This window comes from Leptodactylus fuscus, chromosome 8, assembly GCF_031893055.1.
Source record: "Leptodactylus fuscus isolate aLepFus1 chromosome 8, aLepFus1.hap2, whole genome shotgun sequence".
In the NCBI taxonomy this organism is placed as follows: domain Eukaryota; kingdom Metazoa; phylum Chordata; class Amphibia; order Anura; family Leptodactylidae; genus Leptodactylus; species Leptodactylus fuscus.
Window position 1 is genome coordinate 16,578,776 of NC_134272.1, and position 26,433 is coordinate 16,605,208.

General features: G+C 45.9%; 2 protein-coding genes across 3 annotated transcripts; one reads left to right on the forward strand and one right to left on the reverse strand.

The window, feature by feature from the left end:
• The first annotated feature begins 1,957 nt into the window (after nucleotides 1–1,957).
• Nucleotides 1,958–10,643, forward strand: ROGDI (rogdi atypical leucine zipper). Its single transcript, XM_075285417.1, has 11 exons — nucleotides 1,958–2,052; nucleotides 4,862–4,933; nucleotides 5,078–5,160; nucleotides 5,250–5,304; nucleotides 5,488–5,568; nucleotides 6,995–7,090; nucleotides 8,051–8,149; nucleotides 8,389–8,502; nucleotides 8,613–8,662; nucleotides 8,784–8,910; nucleotides 8,997–10,643. Exons 1-11 carry the CDS (start codon nucleotides 2,005–2,007, stop codon nucleotides 9,036–9,038), a joined length of 867 nt encoding a protein of 288 aa, XP_075141518.1. The 5' UTR covers nucleotides 1,958–2,004; the 3' UTR covers nucleotides 9,039–10,643.
• Nucleotides 10,644–12,841: 2,198 nt separating this feature from the next.
• On the reverse strand, nucleotides 12,842–23,377 carry SMIM22 (small integral membrane protein 22). Of its 2 annotated transcripts, none has more exons than XM_075285817.1 (4): nucleotides 23,300–23,377; nucleotides 21,055–21,215; nucleotides 19,866–19,948; nucleotides 12,842–13,676 (listed from the first exon to the last, which is right to left on the reverse strand). In XM_075285817.1, exons 2-4 carry the CDS (start codon nucleotides 21,182–21,184, stop codon nucleotides 13,626–13,628), a joined length of 264 nt encoding a protein of 87 aa, XP_075141918.1. In that variant the 5' UTR covers nucleotides 21,185–21,215; nucleotides 23,300–23,377; the 3' UTR covers nucleotides 12,842–13,625. The 2 variants fall into 2 exon arrangements, with proteins under 2 accessions (XP_075141918.1, XP_075141919.1); XM_075285818.1 differs by having other exon boundaries at nucleotides 23,284–23,354.
• Between the last annotated feature and the right edge of the window lie 3,056 nt (nucleotides 23,378–26,433).

Consider the following 26,433-nt stretch of genomic DNA (forward strand, 5'->3'; position numbering starts at 1 on the left):
GTATGGCTGCCACTACAAGGATATAGCTGCAGCCCTGCTCTTATAGGAATGGGCAGACGATATGCAGTCATGTTGATTTCCCCCTCTGCTTCAGTAGTGCAGACCTGCCATACAGCACCCCTGTGGAGCTGGAGCATGGGGCAGTTTTGTAAAATACCCCCTAATAAGCCCTGCAGTTGGGGCAGAGCCACATAGAGACAGGAAGTTACACCTTATCCAGTCACCTGATTGGGGGGGGGGGGTCATTGCTCCCTTGCCCCCTGCATTTAGAGGCGGCGGCAATACCCCACAGAATAGGGCGGTCTCACACACTGCATTTCGGAATAGGAAGAGATTGTTATGGCAGCAGGCACAGAGAATAAAGCGGATGCAGAAGTTTCTGCTGCTTCGCCATAGGCTCTGTTCACACCTGTGTTGTCACTACTTTCATAGTGTATAGGAAGGGCGTATACGGTTTTCCTGCTGGCTCTGCAATTAGTGTGATGCGATGTGTGAAACCTGCCTTAAGGGGATCTCCTCCCTGTATATATTATTTCTCATTTATACACCACTGACAACTTTGCTGCTCCCGTTGCTGATACTAATCTGCTTACCTGGCTCCGGTGTTGGATGTGACATGTGACTGCTGCAGCCAATCGCTGACCACCATGGTACCCACTGGCGGCCATTGCTGAGGCCTGTGGAAGACTGGTGAGGTGAGTATTGGTCATTTTGTCAGGCGTTTATGGGGATGGACACTCCCTTTAAATCCTATTCTATGGCCGCCAGCTATAATATTTTTGTCTGAATTACAGATACAATTTTACTTTAGGGATATCATCATGTAAACCAGTCAGGCCGTATCGCAGCGCTGCGCCTCTTCTACATCATTGCCACCACATTCCCATAATGCAGGTATTTGCCTTGGTATTGCTGCAGATTTTTGCAATGTCTTTCTGCAAGATGTGAGACTTGAAAATTTTTGCAGCAAACTTGTCCCTGGTATAAATAATCAGTCCTAAGGCTTTGTTCACATGCAAAATAAACGTTCTGCTGTGGATATCGCCTCTTGCAGAGCACATGGGGTTAAATTGTGGCAGATCTGTAATCGCTGCACACCAAATCCTATGAACAATGGGAAGTTAATTCTTGTTTTCCTCCATCTGTATATAACAGCTGCCGAATTCCACGTGTTCTCCTTATAGACTGAATCGGGGAAGAAAAACAGCAAAAATTAGTTTACTCACAGATATTACTGCTTATACCGGCACAGAGAGGAATTGTGCGGCAGATTTTTTTTATTTTTCGGACCTGGCTGCGGTTTCCGTGGCTGAATCGGATGTGGATGTTGCAATGGCCGGGCCCTGGAGCCGCAAGGGCCCCCGAATGTATCACTACAACGTCACAGGGCGTCAGTATTATAAAGGGCGCACAGCTAGTGGGGGCGCCATTAAATATTTTGCATTGAGGGCGGGAGATTGACCTTTCACCCCTGCGGATTTTGATAATGGCCTTTGGATTGCGCCAGTTTTGATGCCGTCTCCTATGGCCACTACACTGATAAGGTTTGCGTATGGCGCACGGTTTAGTTCACTGTATAGAAGTGTAGGTGACAGGAGGAGCTAATGAGGAAGGTATACATGATCCACACTGTTCCCATTCACAGCATCCCCCTTTCCGGCCGTATGATGTATACAGAGCCCGGGGTCACCTTCCCCCCTCCTCACCTTTGCTCTCCCACATCTGTCCCTCGGCCTCCCGCTACATCCCTCACCTCCCCCCAGCCAATCACAAGCATGATATACCATCAAGGGGCGTGGTTTATTATCTCACAACAACACGGCGGCCTTTGTCCAATCGGCGCGCAGAGTGTTGAGCATTGTAGCCAATGAACGACCGCCTGTGTGATCTGTGGACCAATCAGAACGCGCTGTGTGATGCCCTCCGTCCAATGGTGAATAAGGGGCTGGGTTTGTATCTACCGAATCGTCTCTGAGGTGTCGCCTGGCTATAGAGAACCGCAGGATGGCGACAGCGGCGGCGGCTGCGAGCAGTGCGGAGCGGGGAGTGCTGGTGAGTGACCGGGGGGCTCATAATGGCGACAGATATTAGCATCCCGGCACGTAGAGGGTTATTATGGCCCTCCTTATAGTGAGGCAGCTGCTAGGGCTATCCTCTATGTGGTGCTGACCACAGGAGCTGACACTCTATCAGGTGCCATTACTACCAGCCTTACTACATGATTTGCGTAGTCGCAGCTGGGCCAAAACCGTGAATCGCTGTGCCCGTAACCGTAATTTGTGTGGTATCGGAGGCCGTTACGTCCTTTACGTAATAATAAGCGGCGCCATTACCTGTTAAGGGCAAAAATTGGGATTGGAATCGCTTGCAAGTCGCCATATTGTGACCATGGCAGCAGTTTGAACAGAAATCGCGTGAGTAAAAAAAAATATATATATACCTTAGGGGTTAACTTGTTGCGCCCTAATATCGCCATATGTCCGTTTTAGCCTCATGAAATGGGTATGGTTAAGCTATAAAAAATGGCGTATACGCACATAGGCTTCCGAAGTGATGTGTATACGATAAATATGGCGCCACTTTGGCCTCATGTCACCGTTTTAGATTTGTGGTCGTTGATGCAACAAGGTTGTGGTGTCAGGGGTGTCCTCACTTTCTGTGGAATGAACCGCAGCACCCCGAAAAAAAGAGAGGAGGACCTAAGAGGTCACACGGACGCCATTGATAAACAGCCGCCATCATGTTACCGTGGTGTCTGATATACAGAGATTATAGCCGCCATGAGCCCCGCCCAGTTGTCCGTTTGTAGTTTTGAATTATTGGACGTGCACAGAAAAGTGTGCAACTGTGGTAACACTACAACTCCCAGCATGCCCTGACAGCCAGATGGGGCTTATAACTCTGCCCCCGATCGGTGGGGGGTCCTGGGTCTCCAATATAGATGGAGCTGCAGTGCGCCGGGATGTCCTCAGTACCCCAGTGTTACCCCTGGGGGTCCCCCGCTTGCAGTGCATTATGGGATTCCTGTTCACAATCTCTTCTTGCTGTCTGTGAACTGGACCATTCCTGCGTAATGGAGAGCCTGTGAGGACTGTGGGGGGCGCTGACGTCTTCTACATATGGTTCTCCTATAGGAGCGACCGAAAAAACAACAATCTCCCCTGACCATCTGGTGGAGGCGGAGCGGCCGCGCTAATCCCGGGCTCCATCTCCTCTCTCTATTGTCTGGTTGATTCCAATCTATTGCTTCCTGTTATCAGCCACTTCAGGCTGTAGAATTGGGGGATATGCACTATTGCTCTCTGTTATCAGCTCTTCCAGTCTGGGGCTTGACTGTAATTCTGCTAAGATCTCTACGTCCATACATGTAACCCCTTGTAACACGCCTGCACTGCTATAAGCTGATCAGTACTGGCCCTTTAAGTGAGAAATCTGATGATCTCACCAGATCTTCTTATCTTGTGGGTGCAGCAGAGTCACATGATGGCGATCAGATGATGGGTGCATGTGTATAAGATATAGGTGACGGACTGCCCTTCTGTGTCCTGTACCTATCACCTGCTCAGTTTTTGGAGAGAGGTGTACGGACTGCAGATGAGTGCAGGGGCCCTGCTAATATTTCTTTGTGGGATTATTTTAGGATCCCCAACTCCCCTGCTGCTATGAAAACCGCTACACCCATGTCTGATGCTGCTACAGTCCGCACTGTTGTGGACGGCTCAGTCATCCGTGGAGGCCGCTTAAATATTTACAGCACCTTCCTATGCCAATAGGGTCGTCATCCCAGTGTGAACAGAGGACATCTGAGGTTTCACGCACCGCTTGAGATTTAAAGGGCCAGTGCGTCCAAAGCTTGCGGCGGTTATCAGTAACATGTGATGTAAATATCTCAGCCCTGGAGAAAGGTGATATACGGCAGCGTCATGGCCGGCCAGATACATAATACAGGCCCCCACCCCCACTAACGTTGGAAAACTACAACTCCCAGCAAGCTTCAGCATGCCGAGAGTTGTAGTTTTGCAACAACCGGGGTGATCGCGTATCGATCCCTGTGATACACAAATGTTCCAAATGCAGTGAGCTCACGTGACTATAACTACTCTCCCCATCATCCCTTCTGCTTTGCTCCATCTTTCCTCTATGTGGGGCCCTTTGGTATTGGACGCAACAATCCCGTTATTGTCAGCGCTAACAAAAGTAACCCAAAATGCCAAAGTACACAGAATTGGGCAGTTTCACGGATACAATTACCCCCTCCCCATAGCAGAAGCGTCTTGTGTTTCCAGTCAAACTGGTTTTGCGTCCTGTGGTTGTGATACGGTGTGCTCCAGGTGAGGGCGCCGCACAACTTTCCTGCGTATTGGAATTGATGCGGTTCGGAGCAAGAATAGCGTCACCATTACGGCGTGTGAGTCGGATCTGATCACTTTTCTAACTGCAGGTATTGTCTGTGTGAACTGCAACCCACAACATAGAGATTGTATACACTACAACCCACAACATGGAGTCTGTATACACTATAACCCACAACATGGAGTCTGTATACACTATAACCCACAACATGGAGTCTGTGTATACAACACTCACAGATCTATCCAGTACAGACCAACAACATCCAGGCTTCAGGCCGCCTGCCCAGAGAGACAAGTGATACCCAAAATACAGAGGATCACCTCATTGTTCTGTATAGAGCAGGTCTGGGTGTGCGGTGCAGGGAACCTATGGGTAGTGTTCTCATTGTCTGTCCATGGCAACACACAAATCAGTATAGGAGCTGTATACACACGTATGTTGTTGTTTTTTAATATTCCTCATTACCTGACGTGTCACGGCCGTCCACCAATTTCTCGCCATTTTATAGGAAGAAGAGTTCAAATGGCTCCTGAAGGAGGAGGTGCACTCGGTTCTCAAGCAGCTGCAGGACATATTAAAGGTCAGTGTAAGGAAATGCACTGCACAGGACAAAACATTATGGCCGCCTGGATCCAATATAGTGACCCCCATCGGGGGTGCGGTTTATTCTGCGTTGCTACATATATGGTCTGTGGATCTTCTAATACTCCAGTGTCTTGTATAGGAGGCGTCTCGGAGGTTCACCTTGCCCAGCGGCGCTGCAGATGGTGCAACCAAGCAGGAGAACTTTGTATTGGGGAGCTCCAGGTAAGTGCAGTCGCCGGGAGCGGGGGAGGGCTTCATATTAATACAGTCATAGACATTCATCGGTGACTCTTCTCGTTCTTCGTTCACAGCACGGACCAGGTGAAGGGCGTCCTCACCCTACAAGGAGACACCCTGTGCCAGGCTGTGAGTATGTGAGAGGTCATAGGCTAGAAGTAAATGTGACAGCAAAACCAAGGGAGTTGAGTTTAATACTGCATGTTCTGGGTCACAGGATGGTATTATACAGGAGGAGTGGGATGGCTGATGCTCCTTTGTATGTTCGGTTTCTCCTCTACAATGGATTTTTATGTTTTCTTGGCTTTGCAGGAAGTGAACCTGAAGGTGATGAGGACCAACCAGATGCTGCACTTTGCCTTCAGGGATGACAAGCAGTGGAAGATGCAGCAGGTAGGTACAGCGCCCCCTGCAGCCTTAGAACCTGCTGTGTAGGTATATTGTTTTCATTTAAAGGGATTATCTTAAGGGGAACGTAAAGGGGCTCTATCAGCAAAATCATGCTGCTAGAGCCCCACATATGCGTGAATAGCCTTTAAAAAGGCTATTCAGGCACCGTAAATGTTATTTTAAACTAACCCCCCGTTTTAAAATAAAACCCTAAAAAAGAATGTTATCTACTTATGGATCGTGCACGCTGGGCGGGCATTCAGAGTGCACCGTCTTCTTCATCCACGCCTCTTCTTCCTCCGATGTCCTCTGGTCCCGTCCTCCTCCGGCGCTCGCTAGCGGACACTGTTATAAAAAAATGGCCTGGGCGCCTGTGCAGTAGCCGTAGTAGAAGCCGCATGCTACTGCGCAGGCGCCCAGGCCATTTTTTTATATCCGTGTCCGCTAGCAAGCGCCGGAGGAGGACGGGACCGGAGGACATCGGAGGAAGAAGAAGACACACCCTGAATGCCCGCCCAGCGTGCACGATCCGTAAGTGGATAACATTCTTTTTTAGGGTATTATTTTAAAACCGGGGGGGGTTTACGGTGCCTGAATAGCCTTTTTAAAGGCTATTCACACATATGTGGGGCTCTATCAGCATGATTTTGCTGATCGAGCCCCTTTTAAGATAGGTCTTCACTATGTGATCGGTGAAGACCAACACCCAGAACCTAACAGGTTAGCTGATGAAAGTGGCCACAGCATTCGGCATTCACTGAATAACTAGCACAGCACCATACGTATCACAAAGACTGTGTATGGTATTGCAGCTCAACCCTATTCACTTGAATGGGACTGAGCTATTGCTGTAGCATGTGACCAATGGACATGATGGCGTTGGCACAGGCTGTCGTGCTCATGAGCACTGCATCCTCTTCAATGAGCTGATCAGTGTGGGTCCCAGGTGTCAGACCCCCCACTAGTCACATGATATCTTAACAGTAGGTTATCAATAAACCCCTTCCTTCATCCTGACATAATAGAACATCAAGGGCTGCAAATAGCTGAGGCATCTACCACTGTGCCCAATGTGATCACTGTCAGGAGAATAGCGGCAATACCGAGCCACGTGCCCGCCGCAACCGCCAAAATCAGATAAAATTCAGATTCTGGCAGTTAACCCTCTAAATACCATGACCAAGCTTCACAAGCACTGTACGAGGAGGGGACCCTGACTTGATCGCGGGGGCTGACATAACCTTGGGGACAGCTTGGAGCACATGAATGTCTGTAGGGTTGTGAAAGCCTGTGCTGAAATGGTCCTAAAGGGGTTAATCAAAACTTCTGCACCGCAGGAAAGATGACGAAATCGAATCCGGCTCTGTTCACACTGGCGGTGTTGACATCAGGTGACGCAATAATAATAATAATCGGTTTGGTTTTTCAGATTCAGGATGCCAGGAATCATGTGAATCAGGCGATTTACCTGCTCACCAACCGGGGGGAGAACTACAGCTTCCAGACGGGGGCGGAAGTGCTGAAGGTAATATAATAATATATAGCGCCAACATATTCCGCAGCGTTGTGCAATTTGTAGGGTTCAAATACAGACAGAAATATACATAACAAAGAAAGTCATTTCACACAATGGGACTGAGGGCCCTGCTCACAAGAGCTTACAATCCATGAGGTAGAGGGGGTGACACAAGAGGTAGCAGGGGCGGCATTGCTTATACAGAGGTCAGACAATGTTGTAATAGAGGTGACTGTCATTACACAAACAAAACTTTATGAGCCGTCACTAGTGGTGTCCTGTAACATGTGGATGGAGCTTGGACAAATAAAGTTAGCCTGAAAAGGCTTCATATCATGTGGGGAAATGTGGGAACGGGGACAGAGGAGGGTAAAATTTGGGGGATTCTAATTATAGTCCGGAAGGGTTTACATTAGGATTTGTGATCGACCTGTCTGATAAGATGTGTCTTTAGTTTGCGCTTGAAACTGTAGAAATTGTGAGTTAATCTGATTGTCCGGGGTAGAGCGTTCCAGAGAAGTGGTGCAGCTCGGGAGAAGTCTTGTATACGAGCGTGGGAGGTTCTGATAATAGAGGATGTAAGTGTTAGGTCATTGAGTGAGCGGAGAGCACGGGTTGGGCGGTAGACAGAGATGAGGGAGGAGATGTATGGAGGTGCGGCATTATGGAGAGCTTTGTGGGGGAGGGTGATAACTTTATATTTTATTCTATAATGAATAGGCAGCCAGTGTAGTGACTGGCACAGACCGGAGGCATCGCTGTAGCGTCTAGCCTGATAGATGAGCCTGGCCGCTGCATTCAGAATAGATTGTAGAGGGGAGAGTTTAGTGAGGAGAAGAGCGATTAGTAAGGAGTTACAGTAGTCAAGGCGAGAAGGTGAGGGCCTCAGGAATACAGGGGCAGACTAGGGGTTCATTAGTGGGTGACATGGGGCAAGTCTGTCATCTCTCCCATTTCTCCTCTCCTCAGCTGATGGACGCTGTGATGTTGCAGCTAACCAGAGCCCGCAATCGCCTTACCACGCCAGCGACCATGACTTTGCCAGAGGTGGCCACCAGCGGCCTGACGGTATTTATACTTGTTCCACCTGCTTCTTGTAGACTGCCGTGGAACTACAGGCCTCAGCATGCCTGGACAGTGCATGCTGGGACTTGTAGTACTGCAGAGCTGCAAATTGCAAGCCAACATAGACAGGAAAGTGACCTGTGCTGCAGATAAACACACAGATGTAGCAGAGCCGAGTCTGTAACTCATGACCTTTCATCACCTCCGGGGTCTCTAACATCTTCTGTGCTTGTGTTTCTTAGAAAATGTTCACCCCGTCGCTCCCCTCAGACATTCTGCTAAATTTCTATGTGAATGTGAATAAGCTGTGCCTCCTGGTCTACCAGCTGCACGCCCTGCAGCCCAACTCCACCAAGGTAAGACACTGACACGGCACTGCTGCTCTGTACGGGAGGAGACCTGAGGATTAGCTTGGGTTGTTTTGGCAGTGCCGCCTGCTGTAACCTATCGTGTCCTTCATTTCTAGAATTTCCGCCCAGCGGGCAGCTCCGTCCTGCATAATCCTGGAGCCATGTTGTGAGTATAGAGATTACAAGCACTAGAGGGCAAATACTTAGATAATTGCAGCAGCTCTCGGTGTGATTGGAGAAGAGGGCTCGCCCCAGCATCATCTAATTCACGTCCTCTCCCCTCACAGTGAACTGAACAACCAGCGCTTTGAGCTCAGCCATGTCCATAAAGTGGAGTGCGTGGTGCCGTGGTTGAATGACGCCCTGGTTTTCTTCACCGTGTCTCTGCAGCTGTGCCAGCAACTCAAGGACAAAGTACGTACCCAACGTAGGAGGATGCCATTAAGATGCCTGTCCACTAGGGGCGCTGTCACGTAACCAGCACATTATTTCTTTTACAGATCTCCATATTTTCCAGCTATTGGAACTTCCGACCATATTAAATCTTATTCCCGGAAACCCATGGATGGAAAGATGAGGTGACTACAGTTTGCTGGACAGGGACGTAGGTGGCCAACAGGACTCTCAGAACTTAATGTCCTCGCCCCATTGACCCTGCGTTTCCGTGCTCGGACAATGCAAACAATAATGCATGAATACAGTCATGTGATGTATACGCCATATTTATTTAATTTTATGCAGCGACAAGAAGGGAAATTGTCTGTGTAACGTGCAATAGAGTTTCCTGCAGCCTGTGGACCAAAGATTGTGGTTGGTAGTTGCAAAATAATCTTAGTGGTTTCTTGCACCTATCGTTTTCTGGGAGAGCTGGGTGACCACCAATATGGCTATTGTCATAGCTACTACAGAGGCGGTCACTCAGCTTTCCCAGGCTACTGACACTAGACTCTGACAGGCGTAGAGCGACTCATTATTATTATTTATAATTCTTTGCACTACATATTATATACATGCTGGGACATATACGTGAAAGCTCCTCCCTGAGGCACATATTGCGCTTGCTCTGGGGTTGACTTCAGTGTCATGTGATCTTTCATTCTAACAGACCTTTATATGAATGGAGGTCACATGACAACAAGTGTGCGCACACACAGAAAACTGCCATGGCGACCCCAGAGCATGCGGATTCTTTCCTTTACCACACAAGTGGGGTGCTGAATATTATAAGCTGTCATTATTTACTATGTATTGTCTATTCTGCATTTAGCTTAAAGGGGTTTCTTGGATTTAAAGGGGCCGTTCCAAATTCTGAACAACTTGGTTTTTAAAAAAAATTGCCCTTTCCATCTCATGCTAAGCTGTGCTGACTGATGCCAGCAAACAGAGGCGTCAGCAGTGGCCGGAGAGGGACCAGTACGTATGTGAATGATGTCTGGCATTAGACATAAGGGCACCAGTGGCAGACTACAGAGCACGGGGGTGAGGTATGCTTTTCTTAATTTCACACTCCACCCCACCCCCACCCCCCGCTCCCTATCAATTAATAAACCTAGAAAACCCCTTTAACTGTGCAGAGAATTTTTAGGGTTTTGCTGTGAAACTGCAGTCACCTCGCTGTGTCACAAGATGGCGCTGTGTGCCAGTAGCGATGCTTCCAGATATGACGCAGCATTCACTATGTGGAATCTGATGAAATCCCTTACTGCAGCCTTGTCTCTAGACCAGGGGTCCAACACACAAACTTACACCCCCCAGCAGCTCCTCTCACTACTTCAGGAGTTCCAAGAACAGAAGTGCAAGCGTGCATGCTGGGAGTTGTAGTTTCACAACAGCTGGAGTGCAAAGGTTGCCTACCTGTGATCTAGCCTTGGTACTTGCTGTACACTTGCAGTTAGTGTGTTTGGACAGCAGGTGGCTCCACACAGTGAGTGGTTGTTGTATACTCCGCCACATTGTTCCGTCTGTCTCCTGACCTTTCTTTTATATGTATACTGTTTTGTACAATAGTTCTGTTTGTATGTAGCCACGAGGAACAAGTTGATGCCGGTGTCGCGCTTTCCATGATGGCCTTCGCCATAACCTTTTATCCAGGAGTGTTGTGTGTAAATAGTGTAATGGAAATGTGTATGAAATAAAGAGACGAGTCTGTCTAATGTCTCATTGTCTGAGATCCCTAAAGCTGCACCTGCTGCCTGCACCGAGAACAAGGTCGCGCAGATGTCCGATTACATCATCACAGCCATATGGAGGGAAGTGCGAGGGTTACAAAAGGCTGTCAAAAACCGTAATCCTCCCCCCTACATGGTTATGTCATTGTCAACGGGCTAGATTGTCCAGAAGTGTTTTGTTTTTTCCTAGGAAAAAATACAATTTGTGTGCAAGATACTTGCAGCCACCACTAGGGGGAGCTCACTATTTATACACTGCATACTATATACTGCATACAGTAAGCTCCCTCTAGTGGGGGCTGCAGATATAGAGGATTTTGCTCCTATCTCGTATATTAGGAATATGATGCTCAGTCTTATTAATTGATGATCTATCCTTCTGCTAGGTCGATATTGAGGATTATTAGGGGGCCAACACCGGGACCTCCATGGGTTACCTAATTGAAAGGGCTGCAGTATTTTGGTGATCGCTGCTGCAGTCTCATCACTGAATACCAAGCACAGTGCCATACATTATATAGTGGTGGTGCTTGTTATCGCAGCTCATCATTCACTTGAAAACAGACCAAGTGACTGATGAACATGTCGTCACATGGCCTGTGTGGTGGAAGAGGAGCTGAGGGAGTGCGTCTGCCCTTCCAAACAGCCGATCTACTGGGTCCCTGGGCATCGGACCCCCGCTGGTCTTCAAATGATAACCTATCTGAAGACTGTAAACTCCTGTCAGTTTTCTTGGCACAGCCTGGGGTCCTGTGTTATGTGAAGGAGTCCATTAATGGCTGCAATTCTGAAGGTCTAGTGCGCTACTAGATGGGGGTCTCTAATAAAGTGGTAGTTGTCAAATACTATAGTACCAGAATACTGGGCTACCCATTCTGTGCATGGAGGGAGGGGCCATGGCTGAACATGTCTGGCGCCGCTATTCACTTTGAGAAGAAAATAATCCCACTTTAACCGAAAAATAGATAGGACTCACTGATCACGGGATCTCCTCCACTCACAGCCAAAGCTAATGTACCTGCATACAAGTCACCTGGACAGTCATGTGACCTAAGAGCTGAGCACCCACAATGCTCTGCTCCCTGCCAGGACTTTAGTATCTGAGAACTCATATAGCGTGTTTATTACACTTCACTTATGTAACTAGTACATACAGTATATATATATATTTATGATTCCTCCACTCTTTCCAGCTCTTTTATGGTTGCCGCTGATCTTTGACTTATGCGGCAGCGCCCGTCCCTCTTTCTCAATCAAACCCCATGACCAAAGTTTCAATTTCCTACCCAGGCAAGACAATATGAGGCCTCCCTGCAAGAAACAACATTGACTGCTGGTGAATACAGATAGGGGGCGCTCCAAAGGCAAAATCTGGTCTCTAAGGATAGGCGTAGTATCAGTGTTTAGTCTGAGAGGATGAGACTGATCTGCAAATTTATCCGTGAAATCCAATTATCCTATATACCAAATAACTTAATGAAGAATTTGCAGCCACCAGTTAGGAAACTATTTGGGAGAGACCTTCCCCCTCCTGAAATAATCATAAAAAATATTGGTCTTGGATGTCCTGTGTTTTCCCTCCTCGCTCACTTCCCCCTAGAAGACTTGGCGCATTCTGTGTTTAATCCCAATGAGAACTGTGTAATACTTCACTTGACCTGTAGGGGTGCTGCAGGGAAATTAAAAGCTTGCTGCCGTGATTGTGGCGCTTGTATGCAGTAATCTTTGCCAGTGAGCGATGTTTTTCGCAGCGATCTGTTGCAGCCACCTAATGTTATTGGAACTTGCCCTTTAAACGTTTTGCGTACGCTGATTTTCTTTCAGCCATGAAAAGGTTAATGCCAAACTTTCCTAATTCGTTTAGATCGATTTTATGCCCAGCCTAGATCTGAGCGCCGTGATCCTCACATGACAACCGAAGGAACTTATTGAATTAGATTCATCCTCCAAATGCTTGGGTCTTGTTTTTCTGCTCCAAGTACTTGAAGCTTCTCTTCAGGCTCCTCCCTCTTATTGAAGCTCCTCCCTCTCATTCTCCATATTGACAGACAATCCTCTGTTTTATGCTACCTTGCACTCCAATGGACCGCGCAGCTAAGCTGGAGTCGCCCATCATAGTTGTTTGATAACGAAATTTACAAAATGCATACGATTTATAAAAACTTTATTTTGCACATTTTGTGGAACCAAAAGCCGCAGCAAATCTTGAAATCTGTACAGAGCTCAACACACTGCAGCGGTTATATACAAAGTAAGAGTTCAGGAGCTCAGCGCTGGTGTAAATGGACAGATAACGTTCAGTAACTTGGAAATAATCTGCTTTATTGTTTCTGTGCTAATTTTTAAGTGCTCTAGTCACATCCAAAGCTGCATTCACAAAACGTCCAGGAAACAAAACAAAATAGTAAAGCGCCACTTCCGTCATGTAACCGCATAACTGTTGTCTTAAAACCAATATTTCTGCTTTATTATTTTAAAAAAACCCACCTTGAATGCAGCTTTGGATGTGACTGGAGAAGAATAATGTACTGAAGATGGAACACTAGTACACTCTACGTACATTGCACTGAAATAGGATTGATCTGTGCAGAAGACGCCTAAAAAGAAATGTCCAGTATAATGCGGTAGAAATCACTTGCAGCTGACATCTATAGTCCCCAAGGAAGACAAAGAAGTATGAGAGCAACTCTGTCGGAACGTACACCATCTAGTGGTGAGTGTTGTTAAAGCACTTTGTAGCTGCACCAAATGTCATTATTAATTGGTCTATTAATAGAAACAATTGTTCATTTAGTGTTTGTCAAGGTCTATATATCACGATGATCCCTATAGATGGAACATGTATACATTGGTTCTTTGCATGAGAATCATTCATAAAGAAAATCACATTATGTGAGAAAACCTCCGTGGTTCAATATCAAAAACTTCATCAGCTGTCCATCAAACCGGAGAGAGGTGGGATCATGGCTCCATAGCGAGATTATCAACCCCAACCTTTTGTCTGTATTTTCTCTGTAGAAAAGAGAAAGATTTAACTATATAATATTTTCTCTGGTATATACAAATACAACTACGATAATACTGCCCCTATATACAAGAATATAACTACTATAATACTGCTCCTATGTACAAGAATATAACTACTATAATACTGCTCCCTATGTACAAGAATATAACTACTATAATACTGCCCCCTATGTACAAGAATATAACTACTATAATACTGCACCTATGTACAAGAATATAACTACTATAATACTGCCCCCTATGTACAAGAATATAACTACTATAATAGTACCCCCTATGTACAAGAATATAACTACTATAATAGTACCCCCTATGTACAAGAATATAACTACTATAATACTGCTCCTATGTACAAGAATATAACTACTATAATACTGCTCCTATGTACAAGAATATAACTACTATAATACTGCTCCTATGTACAAGAATATAACCACTATAATACTGCTCCATACAGTGTGTGTTTGTGAGCTAGTGTTTGTGTATTCTCTTGTGATTCCTATGTACTGACATCCTCTCCTGGTTATCAGTAGTGTTATAGCAGTTATCTCTCCTAGTTGATAATAATTTATTATGGTATAACCGTTTTCCTGTCAAGTTTCCTCTGTCTGAGATTAGAGAGTCTGTGATGCGAGTGTATGCGGAGCTATATCGCCACTGTACAGCTTCCTGGGGAGGATGATATGAGAGGGCTTAGTAATTTTTAGTAGTTGTCCTAACCCCCATACAGACTCATTGTTGGGGTATATATGTTGTGAATGTGTTTGACAGTTTATGACTATAGGGCACGTGTACATATTCATCCTCTTGCAGTATTATAACCAGTAAATCCTCTATGCCATTCTGTACCGCTAATACACCATATAATTATTGGGGGCTCGTCCGGGATATTGTACTTCAATATTTATGACATTTCCTCGTCAAAGCTCTTAATATCTTCCTCCGTCTCTGGAGACAGAATACATTATTGTCTTATATCTTACTTAGGAAACAAATTGTGACAGATTTGGAACATTACAGGGAGGGGGATGTATTATGGTGTGGCGGTATTTATAAGACATGTCATATTCTTGTTTAACGGGATCTGGTCCATCTGTCTTGGTTGTCACCAGGGACTTTATTCTTGGATTAGCTGTAGAACTTATTATTTTGCAGTTATCAAATCGTCAAATGACGTTTAGAATATGGCAAATGTCGGATGTATTATAGCGGTTTTATCAGAAGACAGGCCTGCAGCGAGCTGAGTACAACAGACCTAACAGCGCTAACAGACCTGACAACCAAGGATCTGAACAGTGTAATGTGGGAAGTCAGTGGCAGTATTATTGTGGTACTACAATGTAATAATAATAATAATACATTTTATTTATATAGCGCCAACATATTCCGCAGCGCTGTACAATTTATAGGGTTCAGATACAGACATACATAACAAAGAACGTCATTTCACACAATGGGACTGAGGGCCCTGCTCAAAAGAGCTTACAATCTATGAGGTAGAGAGGGTGACACAAGAGGTAGCAGGGGCGGCATTGCTTATACAGTGTTCAGACAATTTTGTGCATTAGGAATTGTGATAGGCTTGTCTGAAAAGATGCGTCTTTAGTTTGCGTTTGAAACTGTAGAAGTTGGGAGTTAATCTGATTGTCCGGGGTAGAGCATTCCAGAGAAGTGGTGCAGCTCGGGAGAAGTCTTGTATACGAGCATGGGAGGTTCTGATAATAGAGGATGTAAGTGTTAGGTCATTGAGTGAGCGGAGAGCACGGGTTGGGCGGTAGACAGAGATGAGGGAGGAGATGTAGGGAGGTGCGGCATTATGGAGAGCCTTGTGGATGAGAGTAATAACTTTATATTTTATTCTATAATGAATAGGCAGCCAATGTAGCGACTGGCACAGACCGGAGGCATCGCTGTAGCGTCTAGCCTGATAGATGAGCCTGGCCGCTGCATTCAGAATAGATTGTAGAGGAGAGAGTTTAGTGAGGGGAAGACCGATTAGTAAGGAATTACAGTAGTCAAGGCAAGAATGAATCAGAGAGACAATAAGTGTCTTTAGTGTATCTCTGGTAAGGAAAGGGCGTATTCTGGAGATGTTTTTGAGGTGGAGGTGACATGAACGTGCGAGTGATTCAATATGAGGGGTGAAGGAAAGGTCTGCGTCAAATATGACCCCAAGGCAGCGGGCATGCTGCCTAGGAGTTATAGTAAGGCCTGAGACTGCAATGGATATATCAGGGACAGATCTGTTAGATGGTGGAAACAGTAGTAGTTCAGTCTTAGAGAGATTTAGTTTCAGATAGAGCGAGGACATGATATTAGAGACAGCAGAGAGACAGTCACTGGTGTTCTGAATGAGTGCAGGGGTGATGTCACGGGAAGATGTGTATAATTGGGTGTCATCAGCATAAAGATGGTACCTGAAGCCAAATCTGGCGATGGTTTGTCCAATGGGGGCTGTGTAGAGAGAAAAGAGCAGGGGGCCGAGGACCGAGCCCTGAGGAACCCCAACAGCAAGGGAAAGAGGGGAGGAAACAGAGCCCGCAAATGATACACTGAAAGTGCGGCCTGAGAGATAAGAGGAGAACCAGGAGAGCGCAGTGTCATTGAGGCCAACTGAGCGGAGCATAGTGAGGAGAAGTTGATGGTCAACAGTGTCAAAAGCTGCAGAGAGGTCCAGAAGAATAAGAAGAGAGAAGTCACCATTGGATTTAGCCTTTAGTAGATCATTAGAGACTTTTGTGAGAGCTGTTTCAGTAGAGTGCAGAGCGCGGAAACCAGATTGTAAGGGGTCAAGCAGAGAGTTAGCAGAGAGATAACGGATTAACCGAGAATAAACCAGGCGTTCCAAAAGTTTAGAGATGAAGGGGAGGTTAGAGACGGGTCGATAGTTAGCAGCACAGGATGGGTCCAGGGAGGGTTTTTTCAGTAGCGGGATTATAACAGCATGCTTGAAGGAGGATGGGAAGATTCCAGAAGAGAGAGAGAGGTTAAATATTTTAGTAAGGTAAGTAGTGACAGCAGGGGACAGAGATTGGAGAAGGTGTGAGGGGAAGGGGTCACTACTGCAGGTTGTGGGGCGAGATGAAGAAAGTAGCTGGGAAACTTCCTCTTCTGTGACAGGTTCAAAAGATGAGAATGGACAGTCATAAGTGCGGCTGGTGAGGGGATCAGTACTATCGTAGGTGTGGGAGTCAATGCCACCTGGGGCTTGGGCAGTAATTTCCTGATGGATCTTATCAATTTTATCATGGAAATACATGGCCAGGTCATCAGCACTAAGGTCTGTGAATGGCGTCTGCACCTTGGGTGTGAGTAAGGAGTGAAAGGTTTCAAAAAGCCTTTTAGGGTTGCTTGAGAGAGAAGAGATGAGGGCGGTGAAATAGTCTTGTTTGGCAAGGTAAAGGGCAGAGCTATATGTTTTAAGCATAAACTTGAAGTGGAGGAAATCTGCAGGTGAGCGTGATTTTCTCCATAGACGTTCGGCACACCTAGAGCAGCGCTGAAGAAATCGTGTCTGTGGCGTGTGCCAGGGCTGATGCCTCCTATGTGGGACTTTACGAGTGGAGGGGGGAGCAACCTCATCCAATGCATTTTTGAGGGTATCATTATAGTGACTGGTGGCCAGATTGGGACAGGAGATTGAAGAGATGGGGGACAGGGAGGACTGTAGAGTATCTGAGAGGTGCTGGGTGTCAATAGCACGCAAGTTCCTATATGTGTGATGGATAGGGGCGTCTTGTGAAGGGGAGAGAGCACTGATGGTGAGAGATAGAAGATTGTGGTCAGAAAGCGGCAGAGAAGAGTTAGAAAATTTAGAGACTGTGAGGAGTCGATGGAAGACTAGATCAATCGTGTTACCGTCTATATGTGTGGCGGAGGAAGAACATTGTGAGAGACCAAGAGAAGTGGTTAATGAGAGAAACTGTGAGGCAGCCGGGGAGTGAGGGGGGGCAATAGGGATGTTAAAGTCACCCATGATGAGGGTAGGAATGTCACTGGATAAAAAGTGGGGAAGCCAAGAAGCAAAGTGGTCCAAAAATTGGTAGGGTGAGCCAGGTGGGCGGTAGATCATGGCTACACGTAAGGAGAGTGGCCGGAAAAGTCTGATAGCATGGACTTCAAATGAGGAGAATGTGAGTGAGGGGACCGGGGGAATGGACTGAAAAATGCACTGTGGGGACAGGAGTAAGCCTACCCCACCACCCTGCCTATTATCAGGCCTAGAGGTATGTGAGAATTGTAGGCCACCATGACACAGAGCAGCAGGGGAGGCAGTGTCTGCCTGCTGGATCCAAGTTTCAGTAAAGGCGAGCAGGCCGAGGGATTTACTAAGGAATAAGTCATTAATATATTCTAGTTTGTTACACACTGAGCGGGCGTTCCAGAGAGAGCAGTTAAAGGAGACAGGGGAGAGATGAGGGGAAGGAACACGGTAAATATTGATGAGGTTTGTAGGCCTTCTATGTGTGCAGGAAGAAGAGTTAGTGAAGGAAGGAGGGCCGGGGTTAGGAGAGATGTCCCCAGCAGCTAGGAGGAGTAACATGGACAGAGACAGAAGGTGGTTCAGGGATTTATGTGGGCGCTTCTGTTTGGTGTCACTGCTAAAAGAAATAAAGGGATGATTAAAGAGTGTGAAAAGTGTGTGAGAGCTGTACATGGGAGAAGGAAGAAAAGAGGGACTGATATGGATGGTGTGTGCTGGTGGTAGAGATGGAGGAGAGATCTGCAGGAAGACAATGGCTAAGATAGTAAGAGACAGTGCAGCTACAGGATACCATGAGGTAAAACTTGTTGTTTTAGGTTGAAATTTACCTGGTGTTCTGCCATGGTTAGCCTGTTTCGTGCCCTGTTTAAGTGCCATGTATAAGTGCAATTTGGTTAAGATGCAATTTGGTTAAGATGCATGCTGCAGATGAGATGCCCCCGCATATGAGATGCACCCCATAAGCTATATCTACTTATATAGGAAAGCACAGCTTCAGACTAGCACTAATTTAAGTCGTTAACTAATTAATCTACAAACTGTGACACATGAGGAGACTGGCAGTGTGGATCCAAGTAAACACTTGGCCAGAAACACCAATAAAATCAGTGAAGATCAAAAGACTGACACTAGTGCAGATAAGAAGACATGGAAGTGCAAAAAATATACAGCCTGGATGAAATGCTAGGATATAGTTCAGTAATCAGGCAGAGGTGAAATACAGGATTATATACCATTGAATATTACAGCAGATGATCGAAGGGAGAATTCAGACAGCAAGCAGAGGTGGGTTCAATAGCAGATTGTTTAGGCCTCTGTGATTTCAGCACTTTGTGGTGGAATTACTTTGGCATTGCATTGTACTATTATTTTGGCACCTACATAGGGACTGTTATGGTATTACATGGGCTCTCACTGTTTGGGAGCTGTATGTACCATAATCTGTTACTGTTTAGCAGTATTGTAGGGACATGATTACTTGGGTACTCTGCTGCACTTTGGGTACTAAATGGTGGTTTTACTTTCATGTTCTGTACTACTGTAGGGCGGTAATGTTCAAGTAAGGTGTGGTGGTATTATTTAGGCACTGTATGGCAGTATTGTTCAGACACTGTTTGGTAGTATTATTTAGACACTGTTCATTTTGGTACTATTTGGAAGTATTATTCAGTACTATATGGTGGTATTATTTAGTCACTGTTTTTCTGGTACTGTGTAGTATTATTTCCGCACTGTTTGGTAGCAATACTTGGCAGTTCTGTTAAACTGTTTTACATAATTATGGTAGTATAACTTGGGTGCTTTAGTCTACTCTAGGTTGGGAACAGTATAGTGGTATTATTTAGGCACGATTTGGATGTTATATTTTACTGCTTTGGCAGGGTATGGTTGTATAACTTGATTCATTTGAATCTAATTTTGGCACGGTATGAGGGTATTACGGGTATTCACTGCTTATTTGTAGTATTAGGCTCTATACAGTATTTTGGATGGGTATGGCAGTATTGTTTGGGCATTGTATGGTTCGGTTTTGAGGGAGGGGGTTGGGTGGGGCTGGACAACGACTTTAACCCTACCCCGTGTTAATAATAACCAAGGTGAATGTAGTATATATAATCCTCAGCATGTGGCAGAGCTGACAGCGCGGTCAGGAGGGAATATCGCTGTAGTCAGGCGTAGACTTGTGTTACCTTGTCAGCCTGGGAATCACAGTCACAACAACAGCAGCAAAAACATCTGATGAGAACCAGGAGGATGAGGAGGAGGATGAGCCCTGGGGAGACAACGACAGATGGGTCCATGAGAGACACGGATACATACTAACAAGATATTGTCACATCAAAGAGAGGGCATAAAGGGTTAATTGTATCTACTGTATGTATGTAGTTCTGTCTGACACCCTATATTACAGCTGGCACAAGTCCATCAGTGACCATAGTGCACCCAGGAGCTCAACGAGGGGCTCAGACAGTACAGGGATAATACACACAGTGATGTCACAGTACAGGATAATACACACAGTGATGTCACAGTACAGAGATAATACACACAGTGATGTCACAGTACAGGATAATACACACAGTGATGTCACAGTACAGAGATAATACACACAGTGATGTCACAGTACAGAGATAATACACACAGTGATGTCACGGTACAGGATAATACACACAGTGATGTCACAGTACAGGGATAATACACACAGTGATGTCACAGTACAGGATAATACACACAGTGATGTCACAGTACAGAGATAATACACACAGTGATGTCACAGTACAGAGATAATACACACAGTGATGTCACGGTACAGGATAATACACACAATGATGTCACAGTACAGAGATAATACACACAGTGATGTCACAGTACAGGATAATACACACAATGATGTCACAGTACAGAGATAATACACACAGTGATGTCACGGTACAGGATAATACACACAGTGATGTCACAGTACAGAGATAATACACACAGTGATGTCACAGTACAGGATAATACACACAGTGATGTCACAGTACAGAGATAATACACACAGTGATGTCACAGTACAGGATAATACACACAATGATGTCACAGTACAGAGATAATACACACAGTGATGTCACAGTACAGGATAATACACACAGTGATGTCACAGTACAGGATAATACACACAGTGATGTCATAGGTCAGGGGTAATTAATGAGGCTCCATACAGATTCAGTTTCATCACCCCCAGCCATCAGTAATTGCACCTTGTCTCTCCAGCGATCACTTGCCCCCTCACCACTTGCCCCCTCACCACTCATTGCCCCTCACCACTCGCCCCCTCACCTCTCGTTGCCCCTCGGCCCCTTCTCTCCCCCTGACAATATAAAGATAAATCCTTCTCACCTATAAAAGTAAAGAAGATGACGAAAGCGGCGATATCCCAGTCTGACTGGAACATCTGCTTGCTGGCGATCCGCCCCAGGACATCGTTCCACTGGTTCTCCAGCTGCTGGCCGATATTACCGCTGGACATTGTGGGATCTTCTTCACCTCCCGTCACTTTCCTGCGGATAAAAATATCACATCATGACCACATACAACATGGCGGCTGCTTGACGCCAAAACCTCGGATTCATAAAAGTCTACATTTTGAAAGATATTTGTGATAAATAATTTTCCGTCATTCAGGGCCCTGGGAGAGCTGAGTCCTGCCTTTGCTGTAGTGACGTCTCTGCTGCCGATTGTGACAGATTTCAGATTTGCATTGTCTGACAACCAGATGTTTACATGTCGTCTTGTAGCCATGACAAACAACTTGTAACCAAATGTATCCTTTTCCCATCATTGTTACATATATTACCTTATAGCTCATTGTAACTTTGTGTTTCTACCTGAAAACCATCAACAAGCTGCTTTATTGCCTTATATACAAGGATCAGCCTGCTTGTTGATGGTTTCCCCATAGCAATGCTAGTTTTATAGTTTAAAGGGCTTTCTTCCCCGATTCATGGCCATCCATGTAAAATATGAAAAGCTTGAATTTCTAGACTCTTAGTTCTGACCCATAGGGGGAGCTCCCCCCCCCCCCCCCTCCTTCCAGTGTGATTTCTGTAATAGGACATATGGACAGGGCAGGTGTGGTCAGGATTATACTTTAGTCACATCCAGAGCTGCTGTTCTGACTTCCTTTTAGTTCTCATATGTCTCTGTGACTGTGGCTGCAGTGTATTCTGGGAGATGTAGTGATGCTCCTCAGATATTCCTATTTCCCTTTCCCGGCCCGCGGTGTAGTTTATTGTGATCTCTCAGGGCTGGCGGGGAGTCTTGGCCGCACCTTATACTGCAGGATAAATAGTTTACGTCCTTGTTCCTTGTTCTGTTAGCCAAGAACATGATTTGACTTTGTGTGCCATGTGTAGACCTTGTCCTTGTGTTGATAGTGCCATATAGTGCTAAAATAACACCCACATACAGTGCCCATAATATAGTGAGGAGAGAGGCGGCAGTGATATGTATATATAATATAATCTTTATCCAGGTATGTCATAATACTGTCATATAGTCCTCAGATAACATAGTTGGAGGGAGGAGACAGTAACGTATATAATATATGTCCAGTAATACTGTCATATAGTGCACAGATAACAGACCACCAATGCAGTGCACATAACATAGTATATATAATAAAATCTACATCCAAGTCATAATACATGTGATAATAGTGCTGAAATAACATTGTGCACATAATGGTGAGGAAGGAGGTGGCAGTAACATGTATATATAATATAATCTATATCCAAGTATGTCATAATACTGCCATATAGTGCTCACATAACAAAGTGACCATACAATGCGCATAACATAGTAAGGAAGAATGCGGCAATAACATGTATATACAATATACAATCTTAGCTCCCGTATATAATACCATAGTGCCCATCTGGTAATACCTGTGGCTATAATGCCTATTGTGGTGACTATATACTTATACCGATCCTCTCGTGACTTCGGCCCCCGCAGGTATTTTGTCGGCCCTTTTTCCTCCTCCCACAGTCACATGTTAATAATTCATCACAACAATAAAACACCCGCACCCTCCAGAACTAAGGGCGAGGGGCTGTAAATAGGCCGCACTGTATCCCTCCTGTAGAGGGTGCCCTAGAGGGGCTCATATAGCAGTTATGGGATTCTCTGGAGAGCTTTGAGGGGTTGTTGGCATCCTCTCAGTCCTTAGACCCCCCCCCTCTCCTGACCAGGGGCAGAAACTGCACAGCTGAGGGATGGTTACAGTTGTATCCCGTTGAGCCTCCAGAGTGATACATTGTAGCAAACTATCACTGGAGAGGTATGAGGAGCTCACAGAGGATTGTTCACACTAATACACTTGTGACAAACCCTCAGCTGTGAGGAGTATAAGGCGATGGCAGATCCTCCAGAGAGAGGCGCTAAGAGCTGAGGACCTCCTGCTTATAGGATTTCTATTACTGGGCGCCCCTTTAATACTGTGGTATAAGTGAGCTGTCCATGGACTGTCACACTGTGACGATCCTCCTGCTCCTACCCTTGCAGTATACTGGGCTGTGACTGACTATATATATTGAGTACTAGGGTGTCCTATGGTGGTACACCTACCTGGGGGGGTAAGTACCTGCAGAGGGGGGTGTTGAGCAGCCCGGCTGTCACGTCTCTTGCCTTCCTGCTTCCTGCACTGTGGGGAGGTGTTGCCTGCTACATCACTGACCGCCCAGGTGAGCAAACCTGCCTGACTGCCTGCAGAGGAGGGGAGGGACCGCCCGGAAGACCGGAATCACACATGCAGTTTTTTTGAGCCAAAACCAATATTTGACCCAGGAGGAAGAAGTAGCCTATGTTATAGATCTGAATGTATCTGGTCTAGACAATGCTCTGGGAGCTCCACACACCAACAGCAGCCGCACACATCTCTCTGTTAGATTGTTACAATGTATCAGTGTAGACCATGCTCTGTGAGATCTGCACATCATTTACAGCTGTGCCTGGTTCACATCTGTGCTTGGGTTTCCCCACGGGGGGTCCGCTTGGGGACTCCCCAAACTGAAACCTATACACCTTAAAAAGCAATTACCTAGGAAACTCGCGGACCCCATAGACTATAATGGGGTCCGTGTGGTTTCTGCATGTAACATGCAGTGAGAAGCCGGAAAATCCACCTCCGCTCCAGATATGTGGTTGTTTCATCGGCAGCAAGAATATGGCACAACCATATTTAGGTGTTTGGGACACAAATTTCTGCCACATGTGAATAAACCTTCAGATTTGTACCAAGGTTGTCAGTCCTACATGCAGCGGGTACAAACTATTACACAACCCTGGGGCTGTGGATTTATGCCCCTCTCCCATGTCTACTGACTATGTATATGAAGTGGTGGCCCCTATAGTAGCTGGGTCCACGACCGCTCATCAGCAGGGAGCTGGGTGTCATTGTGCCCACCAGATTAGGGAATTCTTGTTGCGATGTATAGGTGCAGAAGGTAAGGGGTTAATCCAGTTTCACCTTCCTGTTATAGGGTTAGATGTGCTCTGTTTACCCATAAAGCTTCAAATCCCCTAAAGGATTCTGCACAGACAGCTACATGATATCATTCTGCCACCACTAGAGGGCGCTCACTGCATACTATAGTATACAGAACTTGGGTACACATATCTCTGTGCAGTGAGCTCCCTCTAGTGGTGGCTGCAGGTCAATTCTATTAGGCTTTTCTAATCCTTGTCAAGCTCTCTGCTAGCTGTCAGCCCTGGATGTAGACCCTAATGGGGCAGAAGCTGAGGCCAGCCCACCGCCCTACTGCCAGCATCTTACTCAGGCTTTCTGTATGGCAAGTTATTGTATAATTTTGCACACTTGGTGGCGCTGTCCCTGCAATTGTAACAAGAAGGCGCAGAAATTCTTCACTAGGGCGAACACTCTATACTGAGCCAGGACAAAAACCTGGATTCCAGGCAGCAGCAGTACTGCACAGTGTACAGCAGGTGGCGCTGTGTCACACAGAATAATCCAGCAGTATTAGAGCTGCTCTGTTAGGGTGTGATCAGGGATGGGGCCCCCATATTATCTCTGACATCTGTCCATTATCTGGTGACGACGCTTGGATCAATCACATCTATCTGCGGCTGTGATGAATCACGTATCAACGTAATCAGTGAGGGCTTCTCGCAGTGCGCGGTGACGTCCATCGAGACTACAGTCACACCATTGTCAGCTGATATGACAGCAAAAACTTACATGGTACATTGGTATAGATCTCCAATTGGAACAGGGCCCTTTGATACTGGGGACCCATTCCTGGTCGGTCGGAACAATAATTGAGGGGGTGAGAACCTGACAAAATGTGGCCGCCAAAGGTTCTGCAATGTTAGAAAACAGGGAAGGGTAACGAAGGTTTCCAGCAGCTGGTTAAGTGTTTGCTGGTGTCAGGCAGCTGCTGGAAAGGGCCTGTAATTTTATCATTGCCCTGTAGACCGTGTGCTAGTGTCAGGCAGCTGCTAGAAAGGGTAATACACCTTTGGTAAACACATCTTTGCTAATACATAATAGAGGCATATGATGTTATCACAGTGGGGGACACAAGGGGGTCCTGCTGGGAGTTGTAGTACAGATGTGTAGACCTGCTGCCGATCATGTGACTGGTGCTGGCAGCGGGCGGTGTATTATTCATGCGGCAGTTATTAGCGGTAATTACAGCTCAGCTCTTTTCCAGATTTAATTAAAGCAAATTATTACAATTCCTGAAAGACGCTTTGTCATGTTGTCCCTGAGACGCCGAGCGACGTGACAACCGCACATTGCTCGATATCACTAACAATCCACAGGTTGAGAGTGAAACGCGTGTGGTCGGGACTGGAGTGGCAGAAAGAATTAATTGCTTGTAGTCCATACATATACTTCAAAGCATGTGACTAGTGACAGGTTTAATGTCGCTGACTATCCACAGGTCGGTGCCTCCAGGAACATGGGGAGTGAAATGCGTGTAGTCAGGAACAATTAATCCCTTACATGTCAAAACGGTACTTCAGTGGCTAATGTCATTCGAAACAGACACAAAATATGATTCACAATGAATGTATTTTTGTGCCGGAGCCTCATTGTTTAATGTCACTGATAAGTCACAGGTCCATATCTCCAGGTACATGGAGAGTGAAACGCGTGGGTCCAGGACTGAGCGTCAGGAAGAATTAACCTCACAGTCCCTAAATATACTTTAGTCGCTAGCACGTTTCAGGCCTTCAAAAAAAAAAGACTACAATCTTTTATGGATTGAAACGCATCAACGTGACTTGTGATAGCGGATCATTGTTTAAGCTCACTGACAATCCATAGGTTGATACTCCTAGGTAATCGGAGAGTGAAACGCGTGTGGTCAAGTCTAGAGTATTAGGAGGAATTAACCTCTGTCCATACAAATACATCAGTACTAACGCGTTTCAGAGATGAAAGATTTACTATAGACTGAAATGCATCACTGGTGCTAGTGGCAGTGGATCCTTGTTTATTGTCACTGACAATCCATAGATCGGTACGAAATGAAAAAGATTCATATTGGATCAAAGTGCGTCATAGCGACTGGGATATTTTTTTTCTGACTAATTCAAAAATACAGTTTGGTCCCTGTGACATGGATTGAAATGCGTCATTGCAGACTTGAGTGTTATAGAGATCTTTTTCAGGTCTTCAAAAACAGTCTAAAGGAGATCTGCTATGGACTGCAATGCGTCACTATTGGTGGCTATCGGAGGAGACATGTT